The sequence below is a fragment of the Heliconius melpomene genome, chromosome 16 (genome assembly GCF_056956725.1).
Source record: "Heliconius melpomene rosina isolate 202511_hmr_F chromosome 16, ASM5695672v1, whole genome shotgun sequence".
Taxonomy (NCBI): Eukaryota; Metazoa; Arthropoda; class Insecta; order Lepidoptera; family Nymphalidae; genus Heliconius; species Heliconius melpomene.
This window is the reverse complement of record NC_140404.1, coordinates 8319958-8337270: the sequence shown is the minus strand read 5'-3', so window position 1 is coordinate 8337270 and position 17313 is coordinate 8319958. Positions and strand designations below refer to the sequence as shown.

At 30.6% G+C, this 17313-nt stretch overlaps 1 protein-coding gene across 10 annotated transcripts in view; it reads left to right on the top strand.

The window, feature by feature from the left end:
* ASPP (Ankyrin-repeat, SH3-domain, and Proline-rich-region containing Protein) overlaps window positions 1–17313 on the top strand; it is a 198699-nt gene that overhangs the window by 171930 nt on the left and 9456 nt on the right. For all 10 annotated transcript variants that reach the window (XM_085199646.1, XM_085199641.1, XM_085199642.1 and 7 more), the window contains one exon: window positions 11802–11974. In XM_085199646.1, coding sequence (XP_085055772.1) covers window positions 11802–11974 — 173 coding nt within the window. The remainder of the gene's footprint in view (window positions 1–11801; window positions 11975–17313) is intronic.

The window sequence follows — 17313 nt, the reverse complement described above, 5'->3', positions numbered from 1 at the left end:
TCGAGGATTGTCAGACATGGACCAAAAAAAAAAATGGGACCATTCGGGAAGCTTCACCTTTCAAATAAAAAAAAAAATTCAAAATCGGTTCACCCAGTCAAAAGTTATGAGGTAACAAACATAAAAAAAAAATAAAATAAAAAAAAATAAAATACAGTCGAATTGATAACCTCCTTTTCTTACAGAAGTCGGTTAAAAATCGGAAAATATTCTATGAGATTTGTGGGAATCGAACCCAGAACCAATCACGTTTACAGTCCGATACGATTTTACCATTGCACCACGATTGCACCTTCTTAATATTCCATCAAAATTACATTAAATACGAGGGGAGAAGCACGAAGAGCAACATAATTTTTATGGAAATTAATAATATCATTTTAAAACAAATTTCACAATACATAATTTAAAGTCTGAAATTAGAAATTTATATGCAGATATTAATGAAATAGGTAACGTTCCGCAAACCTATATAATAATTTCGCGGGTACTATTAATAATAATATAATACAATGTTTTTACTTTTCTCAATCCCCTAAGGAAGAAAATAAATGACCAGTTTGTTGCAAACTTGACCAGTTGATCCTGAAATTAATCCTCTCCCCCCAGAGGCTATAACCCATGTTATATTATCAATAAAAAATTACTTCACGCTGTATCCCGCGTACAGAAGGGTAGGCAGAGGGAACATAGTGTTGAGTTTGAAAATTTTTGGAATTATTACGTTGAGAGATTCACCACTCAACACCTCCAAAACCTCCAAAAATTCGGTGGAAACTGGGCAACAGAGTACCTTAAACACAAGGTTCCCTCTGCCTACCCTGCTGTGTGCGGCATACAGCGTGAAGCTGAAGTAAGAAAATTAAACTAATTGGTTCCCCGAGGGGGAATTGAAACAACGACAATCGCGCTTACACGCGAAGATACTATGCCACTTCGCGACATTTCACATTCATGGTAAATTAATATGAAAGAATATATGAAAACAAAAAGAATATACAAGATACAAACGAATACAAAATTTAAATTAACCATTACGTAACCCAACGCCGCGCTGGGTTATACATATATTGAATTATAGTTGGCGAAAAAAAATCATAATAAATAATTAATTGTAGTAGTAAATTTCCCAGCTGTGAACAAGCTGCTGTTGAACTGTGTCCTCCACTGACGTGATTAAAGTGCTCCAATTACAGTTCGCACGGGCACGGTGCATTGTTAATGCCAGACATCCGAAACCATAGAGGGAATTTATTCCATATACGAACGACTATGGAAACTGAATTCGATATTCAGTTGTCATCATCATCATCATCATCATCATCAGCCTGTCCTCGTCCATTGCTGGACATAGGCCTCTCCAATGGCACGCCACTGAGCTCGATCTTCAGTTGTAATATTTCCAAATAATAAAAAAGTTTTTCATATTAAATTACTATATTTTTTAATCAAATTGACTTTGCGTAAGTATATCGAAATTGGTTATTTGCTATTTATTTTTCTCTACATATTTTGTATTGAAATTGTTTCAAAAGTACAATTATGATTTAATATTGAATTAAATACTATAAATTAATTTAAATTGAGTCCTTATTTAATATAATTATTTGATTTAATAATTATATGTTTTAAGATACAGACTATTTCTTCGATTATTGAAAGAAATCAAAATTATTATGTTTATGTAAAAGTAGAACATTTTTAGAATATTATCATCATTTTCTTTATAATCTTTATTTTGTTTTTTATTATAATTCAAAGGCTATTTCAACTGAAAAACACCTGGAGCTTCGTCACCTGTCAACCGGATCATTATCATTGTACGGCCTTATTTATCAGAATTTTATTTAAAACTTAATTAAACTTTGAAATGATAAAAGATAAAATATTTTGTGTCTTTTCGTTTTATATTTTTACGTGAAATTTCTTTTCTTCGATTAATTTAGAACATAAATACTTTTGTTTACTTATAACAATAATTATTACAGCATATATATATATATATATATATATATATATATATATATACACAAATACAAGGGAATATAACCGAATCTGTTTAATTTGGTTGCCAGGAAACACTTGTTAATATCCAGGCAGGAATTCAATTACAGCCTCTATAATTGCCTACCGAATGCTACAGTGCATAAGACACTGAGACTTCCAATTAATATCGAATATGGTTAGATAATTTCATTTCGATGGCAATTTCCAACTACAAAACTTAATTAATTCCATTATAAAATAATTTTCTCTATATTTCCAATTATAATAGTTCTTTTATAGTAGGTAAGTCGAAAAATCTAATACAAAATACAAACTCTGTTTTACGAACGACAATACCAAATGGAATGTCAATTTGAGGTCTAACATCCGGAAATAGCATTCCCACTCGTGTCTTGCCTGTGGTCTGTTTACCTTTGTTCTGGAAATCTACGTTCAGGCTGCTTTCAATGATTAAATAAATATTTCTGAATATTTCTGTTGGTAAAGTATACGAAATATTTAGGAAATTAAATTAATCTATCGATTTCTCATTATGATATGCATCAATATTGTATAGATAATAATATATTAAAAATCGCTATAAATTTATTTAGGCTAGGCCATTAGGATACAAGCCAATGACTGTAAATGCAACAGGTTGTGGGTTCGATTCCCACTCGTGGAAATGAAATATTTTAATATTTTCATGACTTCGCTCTAGTGTCGAGGCAATACCACGGCGTTGAGTTCCGTAACTCCACACGCAACACCACTAGAATTCAGGGAAAAATGGGGGACAGAGTATTAACGTTAAGTTTCCTCTGTCTACTCTGCTATATGTGGGATACAGCGTAAAGCTAAAATAATAAAATAAATATATTTATTGGGACATGAAGTCAGCAAAAACGTATCGCCAGCATATAAATAAATGTAGCCACCTAATTTATAAGTTCATGCACCGCCGCCTGCCACAATATAACTGCAGTTTTGTTCGCGTGAAATAGAAAAAGATTAGTTTGCGCGTAAAATATGTTTCACGAGTGGACGGAGGCAAATGGAAATGTCAAAGCAACGTTTATCTGTTAACAGTGACCTGATTTTTTTTTTTAATTTTTGCACGCTACAAACGTTTGGTTTTTTAGAACAAGGTAAATAAAATTGCTTTAGTTTTTTCGATATATTTTATTTATAAAATTTTGGAAGGGATATGCAGAGGATAAGACACCCGCTTCCCAATTTCCGCCGAATTTTTGAGACATTGTGTGTTGAGTGGCGGAACAGAACGCCGTGCTTTGACGGTTATTCACACGGCTATATATAAAATTCGTTATTATTATATTAATTTATTATGCAGTAGTTATTTGTACAGATTATCCTACAAATCGTATGCAATTTGACAAATATAAATCTGATTTATTCGTGAAATTTCAATGAAATATAAAATTAATTACTAATACTAGGATTAACAGTCACTATATTTTAAAGCCCTTTAATATTTGAATGAATATAAATTATTATTTAAAATACATACATTACTTATTTGTGTTAGCATCCTATACTATTAATATTATAAATGTGAGAGTTTGTAAGGATGGATGTTTGCTCCACTCTCACGCAATAACTACTGAACGGATTTCGATCAGATTTTAAAGTAGTATAACTAATACTTCAGAATAACACATATTTGTGCAAAATTAGCTATAATATAACAAAAAGTTTAGGCGGGCGAAGCCTAGTGTAGGTTGCTTGTTAAAGATGTTATTAGATGAATTTGCATGTAAATGTAAATATGCATACATTTATTTAATAATATATTTGTATGGTTGTGCTTAAATTGGAATCGATTACGATTTGCATTGAGATATAAATGTGATTCAATGTTACAACTTCAAATAGAACGGTCTTGATCCGATATTGTGACCTAGTTATGTCTAACTATCGAGTGACATCTTATTACAAGTTGAAACAATTCCAATTCCACAAGCCACAAGCTTTACTTTATTTACGGTAAATGTAAATACGTATTCACGTTTTTAGGGTTCCGTATTTCAAAACGTAAAAACAGAACCCTTATAGAATTACTGACACGCCTGCGCGCCTGTCAGGCCTATGGTCTCTTGAAGGACAGAAAAAATCCAGCTTCTTAATCAAGGCAATTAAAAGATACGAGCAGTTATGCATCGATCTTGCTACATTTTGTATGAAATTCATCGCATAATTAAAACCTTAGGGTTCTTCCCGTGGATCATGGTTATAGAATTTGGCACGAAATGAAATCTTAAAATACAAATAAAGACAAAAATTCGAAAAGTGAAAATTTATAGTTATTTCATAGAAATAAAAATCATTACACACTTATATTTGTATTTCATTTTGTACGAAATGAATGCACAAGCCCAGGTTTGTTAACTTTTATACTAGTTCACGTACAATACTGAAATGAGTACGGAAGACTCGATGGGCGAGTCCGACTCGGAAAAGGAAAATGAAAAATATAGTAAAACTATACAACTAAAAGAAAATGGAAAATATTTTTTGTATATATGCTAAATTGTATAGGCGGAGTACAAACACAAGTACTGCCCACTATACAGGTTGAAAAAATAAATATTCCTTTGTTACAAAGGAATATTTGTTGTTCCAATAAATGTGTTTTCTCGGTCTGGTTAAACAAAGTGTAATATTAGGTTACGACATTCATATAATATAGTATAGCTGTATGTGAGTAAAAAGTTACAAGAGGTAAATAAGAGTAGACTTTCTCAATATACTTAGCGCAGGTAGCAGGTTAGGAAATGTTTAAAGCAGAAAAATAGCATAAAGTTAATACATAAAAAAAGGTATTTGTGTGACTGTAAACGCGACAAGGAAATAAAATATTTAATATTTTTATTTCTTCTTTACTTTGGTGTTGAAACGAAACGCGGCGTTGAGTTTCGCCACTCAACACGTAATGATTCCGGAATTCTGCGGAAAGTATGGAAGGTTGGGTGGAGCGGTGAACGGGAACTGACTTAAGACTAGGTTCCCTCTGCCTACCTTGCTGGGTGCAGGATACAGCGTGAAGCGAAAAAAAAATAAGTAAAGTAACATTTTATTGCAGAAGTTGTAATCCATAGCTTTGAAATACACTTAATGTTGTTAATGTTGTTAGAGTTGGTTTCTATAGCAACCATTTCCTTTTATGTACGTATATACGTAACTATTATGGAACGTTCCAGTTACTTTTAATGATTTCTTTTAAGTTTACCTTACAGCTAAATTTCCATCTATGAATTCTTTTATTAAACGAAAAGTTTGCTCAAGCTATTTCATGAAATATATTACTTACTTTGAAAGTAGAGTAGTGAAAAATGCAATTTTTGGAAGAAATGCATGATTGAGGAGGTAAAATTGAACTTAAAATTTTATAAAGCCACCATTTTCATATCAAAAGCATTGTATACATTGTAGAGAACGATATTTTCTTATATATAAATGGATAAAATATTAAATTCTCTAAGAGGGCAGTCGTAGCATAGGAGTACAAGCGTGCGATTTTAAGCGCGACTGGATGGGATGTGGGTTCATTTTCCACTCGAGGAAATGAAATATTTAATATTAACAATTTTCTTGTTCTGGTAACGAGGCTAACCGCCACATTTTTTCTACTAAAAGGGTTTAATTGGCTGTATCAATTTTGGTGTTTATTTTTCATAAATGAAAAAAAATATAAATAAAATTTCAACACTTACAGGTGAGTTTTTTGGCGTAGTAAGTAAATTTACAAACTTACTCTAACAGTGTACAAATAGAAGCCTGTAGTCACGATCACATAAGTTTAACTTGTTAACAATCAAGAAACTTTACGTATCTTTACAATGACCGATACGATTATTTAGTCGTTGAACTATAAATAATTATTTAAACAAAACATGCATAAAACATTTCTAATATATATTATATCTATGTAAATTATACAGGTTGTACTTAGTTATACTTGTATCTTTTACTTTGATAAAATAAATAAAAGGCCATCGTGGCGCAGAGGCACAAGCTTGGGATTGTAAACGCGAGAGGTTGTGTATTTAACTTTTCATTTCTTCCCTTTTCTGTGTCGAAGCGCGGCGTTAAGTTCCGCCACTCAACACGCAATTCTTCCAAAATTCGCCAAAAAGTGAACGGAATGATCTAGACCCTGCGATACCATGTCCGGGATACAACATGAAGCTAAAAATTAAATTAATAAAATAAATCATGTTTCATAAAAATTATGTACCTACTTAAACAGGTTAAATAATAAATACTTAATTAATAAAGAATTTATACAGGTACGTATGCTATTTCCAAATTTCTTACAAAACGACACTAAAATAATATAGTATCGTAGCATTTGTATGTATTTCTCGTAACAAACTCCTCAACTTATTGATCTCCACTAACTCCTTGCGTGACTGGTGTCGTGTCACTCAGAGAACGGTACAAGAAAATGTTGATTTGTCAGCTTTATATATGAATATAGGTATGTGAATACGAATTATATTAAGTCGATGCGATAGTCGAAATTGGTTCAAGGAAAACTCATACTTTACGCGATATTGCCAATAGTGCCTTATATAAACATAGAATTCGTTCTATTAATATGGAAAAACAAATATATTTAACGTTATTTTTTTAATAACTATTAACTTAATTAAATGTATTTCACGGTATTTAAATAGGACGACAGAATAAAAATATTGATATTTTATTTGTTGACGCCTTGTAACTATGGCGATTATTGTTGGTACATCTTTTATAATGATCTAAAACTATATATATAATTAAGATTATGAAACATTCAATATGTACGTAAATATAAATTATAGTATATGAATTATAAAATCAGTTGAGCACGTTACGGGATGTACATATATGTATATCTAAAATGTATTTATTTTTACTACCTATCTTTTCATCAATATAATATTTGTTTTCTTTATTAATTTGCGGTGCGGCAACAATGCGCGGCGTTGATTTCCGCCCCTCTACTCAGAAAGTGGGGAGCGAAGTGTCTTAACACTACCCCCCCCTGCCTACTCTGCTACACATATGCATATCTAAAATATCCATATGGTAAAGAACAATAACTAAATTCGTTAGCTATTCCTTTTATTTTCCCTTTATTTTTATTGCATGTTAAAAGAAACGGAGAGCGTAAAAGATCATTTCTCATGTTGGCCGTAGTGAGTTCTAAATCCCCATTTGTTTTTACTCCTACACATCAATTTACGTCAGTTAACGTTTTTGTGATATTTTTCGCTTCGCTTCGCTTTGCAAAGTGAGGAAATTGCAATCATATATGTATGTGTTCCGATATTACAAAACCGACTGACTAAATGTGATGTACTCGTTTGTAGAAATGTTGTTTGGGGAGTAACTTTTCGGCTTTTTTGAAATGATATGTTTATTTTTAGACAATGCAAGCATTTTCATAATTATGAGGGGATTCAGAAAGTAATTTAAAGTTATAGGTTATAAGAGTGTAAGTGTAGTAAAGTTCTAATAAGATTCTTAATAACATTAACAAAATGAATTTATATTTAAAAGAAACATATAGCTTAGTATAATTGAGACTACATATCATTAAATGGTAAGTTTGTTTAATTAAGTATAGAATTATAATTCCACTCAGAAGAATATTTATAATCAAAATATAGCTTAGACTTATCCAAAACAAATTATACTTATAATAGGCAACAAAGGATGCAAAAACTAACTTCCAAACCTACCTAATAGAAATTTTCTACATATTAATTCTCAATTTAACATAGATAGATTGAAATCTTCAAACTAGAATAAAACAAAAACTTCCTGAAAAAGATATAGTATTGTAAATAGAATAAATAGCTGTATAGATAACGTAACTCGTATTTAAACGGTTCCATTTAAACGGATCGTGAATAGCGATTTGCGATACGGTTCATATTGCCTTCTCTATTATTCGATGCTCGAGGCCAGTCCTTTGTTTAATCTTGTTTATTTTAGCATTATTAAGAACTTGGCACTGGTTGGTAACTTTACTAAATAAATTATGATTTTCGATACAGATATAATATAATATGTATTTACAAATATAAGTATATTTGAAAATTCACTTGGACCTCTAGGTGTTAATATATAAGGTTTAATATAATCTTGTATTAATCTTTTTTAATATTTAATATAGATATGGCACCAAGAACCAACCAACAAGATATATTTAGCACTTCGTTAAAGAAATAAAAAAAGAACTGTCATGCCTTACCTCTTTAACTTAAAAAAAAAACTAGATATTTCTTCTAGTGTCATTATCGTAGTTTATATGTAGTTTTTAACACACTGTTGAATAGCCATACGAAATCATCCAATAATATACTATTAATATACATTTATATTGAAATTTGTAAATTAAATTCAGCAATTCAGCGGGACCTTCATTTCATACCACCTGGGTATCTACCGTTATTAAACTACCCCACATTCATATCTATAGACCTTAAAATTTACTTAGGCTAGAATAATTTATGTAAATGTAAGGGAATTTAGCATTTAGATTTAAAATAACGTAAATAAACTCGATATTAAAAACGAATATCAAAATTTGCTTATTCCTATATAACTTTATTTAATTTAATTTTTTTATTTTATTTTTTTTTAAAGTAAACAGTTCTCACGAAAAAGAAGTAAATTTTATATTGTGACTTAGTCACGTAGACTTCAGCATAATCAAGCCCACTTTAATTATTCTTTTTTGTTTGCCTTATCATTTTATAGTTGAAAGTAATTGCATGATTAAAAGGATTATATACATTTTTAGGCCAAATTCTTTATATTTCTTATTTTGAATCAAAAAGTTATTAATATTTTTGCTGTCTAAGTAACTTAAGCTTTTACAAAAATTGGATCTTGGTTGCGCGTGGAATCTTTGAAGGATCAGCTTGTACTTATTGAAGAATTTTCAAAGATAAAAGATAGCTTGTTTGATCGGACTAACTTTATTCTGGTTTTTAAAAGATTGTGGCTGCCATTTTAATTACTGATATTCTAAGGAAAAGTAAAGTAAAATTCACATAAATGATAACATTTTTTAGCTTTTATCTTTTCCGCACATAATAGGGTAGGCAGAGGGAACCTAGTGCTTAGACACTCTGTTCCTATTAGACACATTTTTGCCACTTTCCGTCGACAATACATATGCACAACAAACTTATTTTATTTATTAAAATACAATTATAGCGATTAAAAAAGATCGCTATCGATCTTTAAGTGCTTCCGTAATTTCATCATTTTATTATAACTTAGTCAACAAAAGCAGCTTCATCATATTTTATATAATAAAAAATATGTTTATTTAATTGTTGACATAATTCTTAATATAGTAATTTTTAGATTTATGCATAAAAAAATAGGTACAATATTACTAAAATTGTATTAGACGTCGATAGTGCTCTTTATATGTTGTGTTTCTAGACTGAGAACGAGATAGAAGCCTCTTTATCGTCTCTAGTAATTGAAAGGTTGGACGTATTTCCCTCGGAACGTTTAAATTGGTCACAGCTGGGCTTTTACTGTAAAATTACATACATTTTACTTTAATTTTAAATAAAGATATACGAGTTAAAAAAATATATATATTTTATTTACGTATATAACTTAAATAAAAACTATTAACTATTTGATGTAGACTAATAAGAAACGCTTCTCTTATCTTTACTACATATAACACGAGACCTCAGGTTCAGGACTTAAACTCCACCCCAGGGAGACATTTATATTAAAAATGCAGATATTTGTTCTGCTCGGGTCGAATAAAGGTTGAATTCTACAACTTATATACTGTTTAATTTATTTATGAGACCTCCAAATACTCTATTCTATGATTTTTGTTTTAAATTAGATTTTGAAAAAAACATACACACACACACACACATTACATCGCTTGTTGAATGGCGGAATTCTATGCCGCGATTTGCGTCGACACCAAAGCGAAGAAATGAAAATTTAGATATTTTTTTATTTCCTCGATTGGGGATCAAACCCACTACCAGTCGTGTTTACAATCACACATTTGGCCCTTCCACCCCGACTGGCCTGGACTTAAATTAGACATGGTGTTCCATTAAATCTTCATCAGCATAAAAGTTATTTATGCTCCAAATTAAAATTCAGAGACACTGTGGACTTACAAGGCCTACAGTGTAATAAGCAGTAATGAAAAAAGTCTCACGCAATTCCAACGCGAAAGGTCCTCTTAAGATAAAATATGTACCCATTTTATAAGATGCCACGCTCGTCCAGTTTCTTTCATTACATTAATTATAATATTTTACTTCTCACTAAATCCTAAGCTTACAAGGATCCATGAATTTCGTTATTTTTTTGATAAAACAATATCTTTTTCTTTTTAACCGACTTCTGTAAGAAAAGGAGGTTATCAATTCGACTGAATTTCTTTTTTTTTAATTTTTATTTTTTTTTTATTTATTTTTTTTTTATGTTTGTTACCTCATAACTTTTAACTGGGTAGACCGATTTTGATAATTTTTTTTTATTTGAAAGGTATAGCTTTCCGAATGGTCCCATTTTTTTTTGGTCCATGTCTGACAATGGTATCCATGAGAAAATCACATAAGTCTTAAATTTGCATTATGCATGTGCGCGACTAATAGCCGAATAACTCAATCTCGCGCCAACCGATTTTTATGATTCTTTTTTTATTTGAAAGGATACACTTCAAGGATAATTTGGTGAAAGTTTGGTTAGGTTTCGATTATGGAATCCGGAGGAAATTGAGAAAGTTTGTTTTGTTTGGTCAAAAATTAATTATACTGTAATAGTTACAAGCAAAAACTTGTTAAATTGATGTCAGAAGTGAGATTCCTGATCGTTGCATTTCTTTTCAACCAATCTCAAAAAAGAGGATGTTCTCATTTACAACCAACTTCAAAAAAGGGAGATTCCGAATTCACCCGAATACTTTTTATGTTTGTTCTTGTCAATATACCAAAATGTAACTTTGCACAAAAATAATAGCTAATTAAATGAAGTTTTACATAGAACAATCACAACCACTCGTTGACAACCACTACCACCACCATCACCACTCGTTCAAGAAGCATCATTTTAAGATCTACCCATCACTAAAAATCGTAAAATAAATTCTTTTTTAACAAAAACCGACTTCTAACAACGAACTAAAAAGGGAAAAATAATTATATAAAGATTTTATAATTTTGAAGTCGGTGCCAAACTAATGCTACAACACCTTTACTACAATATCTAATTAGTAAGCCTGTTTGTTTTACTTGGCACCTACTTCAAAATTATAAAATCTTTATATAATTATTTTTCACTTTTTAGTTCGTTGTTAGAAGTCGGTTTTTGTTTTTGTTAAAAAATAATTTTCTATTATATAAAAATTTGCGCGTGAATGAACTTTTAAACTACTTTAATATCTGAACAGCGTTATGTCGTATACTTTAGATGTTGAATTAACGCGTTTCATAACATTAGTATAGATTATGAAGTTTTATGCACTGAAAATAATCGGTTCATGAAATAATGTTATTTTTTGGTCATCGAAAGTCGGGAGTTGCTGAGGGAAGCGGGCAGTACCTAGTCTTCATCACCGATATTTTGTTTTCTTTATACCTATTCGATAAATTTCTTTTTAGGTCAATTGAACGAAATTATTAAATATAAGAATAAGTACATATATATATATATAGTTAAAATAGTTCATTTAAAATAATTATACATTTTAATCATACATTTAAATCTATTGAAGATAAATTCATTATTATCTTCTATTTCAGCCAGTGACCTCGAGTCAATACGAGCGCTTTTCAATGAAAAGGAGAAGGAATTATCGGTTGCGGTGGCGAAAGTGGAAGAGCTGACGAGGCAACTCGAAGAGTTAAGGCGAGGAAGAGTCCAGCCGGCACCACCTTCAGCTCATGAATTGGATAAATTGAGACGGGAACTAATGGTAAGTACAAAACTCTTATAGGAGACTAATAAAAAAGTATGTTCTTTCTTCTGTAACTTCTGTGACTGTATTAGTACCAATTAATTTGTTATAAGTTACACAAATATATTTTTAATTTCAACTGAATGAATGAATAATGATTTACGTACAGAATTATTAACAATCTTACTGTCTTGTTTGTGTAATAGGTATTTTCTTTTCTCAAGAGTCAAGGTTGTTCACTATTATTTATTTTACAAGACTTAACAGATGGTATGAATAAAAAACAATCTTGCTCGTCGTCCTTAATTGATTAAAAAAACAAAATATCTGCTAGAATATTTTTAAAATACTGCTTCTAAAATATTTTACTACAAATATTTCATCTGGTACCTTACAAAACAAAGTCTTACCCTTATATAAACAAAAATAAAATTTCAACAGTTTTCATACAAATAGATATGAAACTATTTTCAAGCTTCACATTCTAACAATAGGACATAACATGAATGTATAATACACACCAAAAACTACTGCAGTCGGTATATATGTTATAAAAAAAATCATGATTTCCTCAAAAACCGCTTCCTTTTAGTTGTTTAATATTTCTCATTTACGCCATGCTTGCGTCAGACAATTTAATTATAGAAAACTTAATTAATTAAGATATACCAATGTCTTTCAATTTAAACGTAAAATTTGTTAAGCAAGCCTATTATTTTATATTACCTTACGAATATATTATTTTTAATATGCAATATAATATATTCGTATTATATTATATCTCGAATATAACTTGCTATGATTACAAGGATAATACTTTCATAGAACAATTGAAGAAGATTAAAACTAAATTGCTCCCGGCGTTATTATCCATTAGGATCGAGGTCTGTCTTGTTGTAAAATGATGTCATAGGTGTTAAAATTTAGTTAAGATATTTTACATATTTGAATATTGTATAATTTTTTTATTAGGTATTTTAAATGATTGCGCCATTGAATTTCACCATTTAACTCCCAATATCACGAATTCTGTCGGTTTGTGGAGAACTTAATGTCTTGATGTCTTCCTCTTCTTCCGGCTATTGCCAGGGTCTACCTTCCTACTCAACCTACTCCACTTTGTACGGTCTTTTGCGTCCTCGATGGTTAGACCTAATGGTCTATGGATAGTCTATGGATCAAGCTCTAATGTCCTTCATCACGAAATCCAACCAGCGTTTCCTTGGGCGTCCGGGAGGTCTTACTCCAGGAACTGATATAGCAAGGCACTTGCATCCGATATAGTTCTTTAGCCGGCTCGTAACGTGGCCAAACCATCTTAGGCGATGCTCTTGGAGCTTATCCGCTACGTTACGGACCCCATGACTACCTCGAATGAATGAAGAACCTAATGTCTTGATGTAGTTTCTCTTAATACGTAATTTCTCAAACAACTGTGCTATCTACTAGTACATATAATAAAACTAACTGATTTCAGTAGAATTAAATAACGTAAATAATCTTGAAATAAATGTTTTATATATTTCACCTTGTAAAAATAAATACAATATTACGTTATAAAGACTTACTTTTAAATCGTATTGTCATAATATCTTTGTACACAATTTATTTAAGTTTCGCATTTAGTTTTGAAACAAGGTTTAGTCTAGTTTTTTATTGGAACATAAAATGTTGATTTTCAATTAAATTAGGTTTTCTTACTCAACACTGAATCTTTTACTTCGCAAATACGTAATAGAAACGAGTCTTTTTTTCTTTGAGATTAAAAAACATGGATTCGATTTTTTTTCTCGCGGGTTGCTGTTGACCTGCTCACCAGGTTAGGAAAGAAGCGAGTAGCTCGCCACTGAAGAATGAAATATCCATAAGTTTCCTTAGCATTTGAACACACTACCATCGTGCTAATGTTAGACATATTTACAATCATTTCACGAATGTCAAGATATAATAAGAAATGAATGTAACCGCAAAGCGCGCTAAATAGTGACACTTTAATTTTACTGGGTTGGCGGCCAAGTAGGTTGCGGGCAAGAGGTCGCGATCAACCAACGTTCATAGAGCTATAGGACTATTAACGTTTAACTAGGATATAATATCGTTAGAAAATTAACATAAACGTTTAGTGTTTCATCTATGATTTATTTTGTAAAGTTTTATCGATTCTATCTTTTTTCATATCAATTATTTCAATGACAGTAAAATAATAATTAAATTCTATGATATTTATTGTATTTTCTTGGTCTGGGTTATCAAAACGCGTTACTTTAGAGAACATAAATATTAGTCACTATTTTTTCACTATATTTGACAAAAGTACAATAAAATTAAAAATATTTAACAAATTAAAAATAGTAAAAATAAATATCAGACGTACTAAATAAACGCTACTGCACTTGGACGTTGTGTAATTCGCAAACACAGAATAGTTGGCACAGTTTGTATTGATCAATTTGTGTCGCGATCAGAAGAATAAATCCGAAGATTACAATTTCGATTACTTTGTAAGGATTAAACCTAATCCTATAAATTGCTTGAATTTGGCTAAATTCGACACATTACGTGTTGAGTGGCGGAACTCAACTATTTGTGGAAACCACTTAACACGTAATGTGGCTCGTTTTATATTGCCAAATTGGCAAGGAAATCATAATTAATTATTTCCCCGAGTGGGAATCGAATCCACAATTGTGATGTATATCGTGTAACTTCATAGTCAAAGATTTCACTACTAAGCCACGTACTGTTGTCGTAGTAATAATTTTTTATTTTCTCTACATACATTGTATTGTAGAAAGCTTTTAATTTTAAGTTATATAATACTAAAAAAAATTTAAATGAATATACCTAACAAACGGTATTCCATGTTAGAACTATGAGTAAAGTAATCGTTTTCCATTTTCTATGTTATATGTACATAATTTGAGATTCCTTTTAAAGAGCACGTTTTATTAAATTTTCTGAAGAATAGAAGAAATAAAATTTTATCATCGTAGCTCTTTTAGGATGTGTCCAACTAATACATTGAAAACTCTTTTAAGCTATAAATTTATATTCAATTTATTTTAAAAATGTATGGTTTTTATTTCCAATATATATATACATATATACAAAACGTAAAAAAAAAATTGAACCTGTGCCTCTTCGAAACCGTCCAAGAGGCGCGGGTTCTATTAAGCCCATTTCAAAATTAATGAACCGCTCAATATGTTCATTGAATTCCATTACCCATTTCAGATATCGTAACTTAATTTGTTAGCTGTATTACGGCTAATAAAGGTGAAATTTAGTCGTCTGTAAAATTTCAATTCCTTTAATAGATCCCGAGATACGTCTCGGGACTGTAATAGCGTGTGGTACGCCTTTGATTCAGATTCTAATTTGACAATTTAGTTATAGCTCGTCTCGCGTCGCGCTCCGTCCAATAATACAACTGACCTTACTGACGGATAAACAAACGTTCAAATTAGTGTTTATTTAGATACGGTGACGGTAGTGAAGTGTTGGTTGGTGTTTTAAGTAGTGTTTGTGTGCTTTTTTTGGATTTTATATAAGTTAAGTGTACGTATAGTTCTGGAAGGTTGTTATTAAAATAAAGTAGCAGTAGAGATGATTGTGAAAGTATTAATTCATAATAATTAATTCCCTCGAGTGAGGATCGAACCAACAATCGTCGCTTTACAGTCACACTCTTGTGTAACTGCGCCACGACGGTCTCATATTATTATATTAATACTAGCGGACGCGCGTAGCTTCGCTTGCTTATTTAGGGGTGAATTCTAATAAACTATGAAACATGTGTTCAATGAAATATTTTTAAGAGGCTAAATTTCTAATTTTATAAAAATCGGTGGCGATTTAAAGATTTTTCCATACAAACTTTCAACCCCTTATCTGCACCCTTTGGGGGAGAATTCTAGAAAACGATGAAACACGTATTCAATTAAATACTCTTAAAAATCTAAATTTCAAATTTTATATGAATCGGTGCCGATTTAATTTTTTTTCCATACAAATTTTCAACCCCGATTTCATCCCTTTAGGGTTAAAATTTTTCAAAATCCCTTCTTAGTGAATGTCCAGATTACGAAAGTAAACATGTGTCCAAATTTCACGTTCTCTTATTTCCTCAGTCAGTGAGGACAAGTCCTTTTATATATATAGGTTACTTAGTTAATAGTAGAATTATGAGATTTTCTATTTTAATAAATAATAATATCTTTATTTCATTAAATTCTTACACTCAACTTTAACTAATACAAAAACAAAGTATCAAACGAGGCATTTCTCTTAATAAATAAGCGTTTTAGAGCGTTACTAACGATACCTTAACCATGAGCTCAGTGAATACATAAGCCCATGTGTTCCAGAAACAGATTTCTTTCATAGTGCTAGATCTAAAAACTCAGGAAGAATGTGAATGCATTTAGTGAATAGGCGGGAAAAAAGGTCATCTAGAATATAAGTCATGGTTACCCTAACTTGAGTGACAAAACACTCTGTCAATTGTCCAGAGACTTTCATGGTAGAATTATAAATTAATATATTCAATCGATATAACCATTAACCCTACATATATAGAAACCACAAACATATGGATCCGGTACAAATATTTCGACATTTCAGCATCTTGTCGCATTAAGTTGTTAAATTATTTATGTCTATCTACCCGCAAGTAAATATTTGTAATGCTTGTCCCAGTGACATTTAGTATGAAACATGAAAACGCTTCTAAGTTAAGAGAAAACTTAGCAACAAAACCATTTAAGTTTTATAATTCTTATGAAGTTAGTGTTGTTGCGGATCGACATTAATGTGAAGGACAAACTTATTATAAAATGAAGTATTTCACATATTGTAAATGTAGCTTTAGATACAATTATTCAGTAATGGAAGTTAAGTGTAATGTTCTTCGTTAACTGAATAGGTTTTAAATTTTCTTTTAGGCGTTAATAACGTCGTTTTTAACTTTTTTATGGTTTGGTGTAATTAATTATAAGTAGTATCAGTATTTATAAATTTCTGTGCTTAATAATAGGAAAATAATATTATTTTTAAATTGATACATTATAAATATTAACTTGAAGCAATTCTTATTAGAATTATTTTTAAATTATATTTGTATATATTTTTGTTATTTATTATTAACATCCAAAATGTTCCTTATTTTTAGCGAAATGCGAAATGCGAAATTTTAGCGTTATCGAAATTGATGATGGCAATCTAACAGAATGCCTTCTAAATAAAATTTGTGTCGAGAATTCCCATCTTGACAGACTTCGATAAAATTTTCGTGAACCTGTTGTAAATTAGCACTCTAAAACTGCTGACTTTTTGTATATTTTTAGCGAATTCCCTGG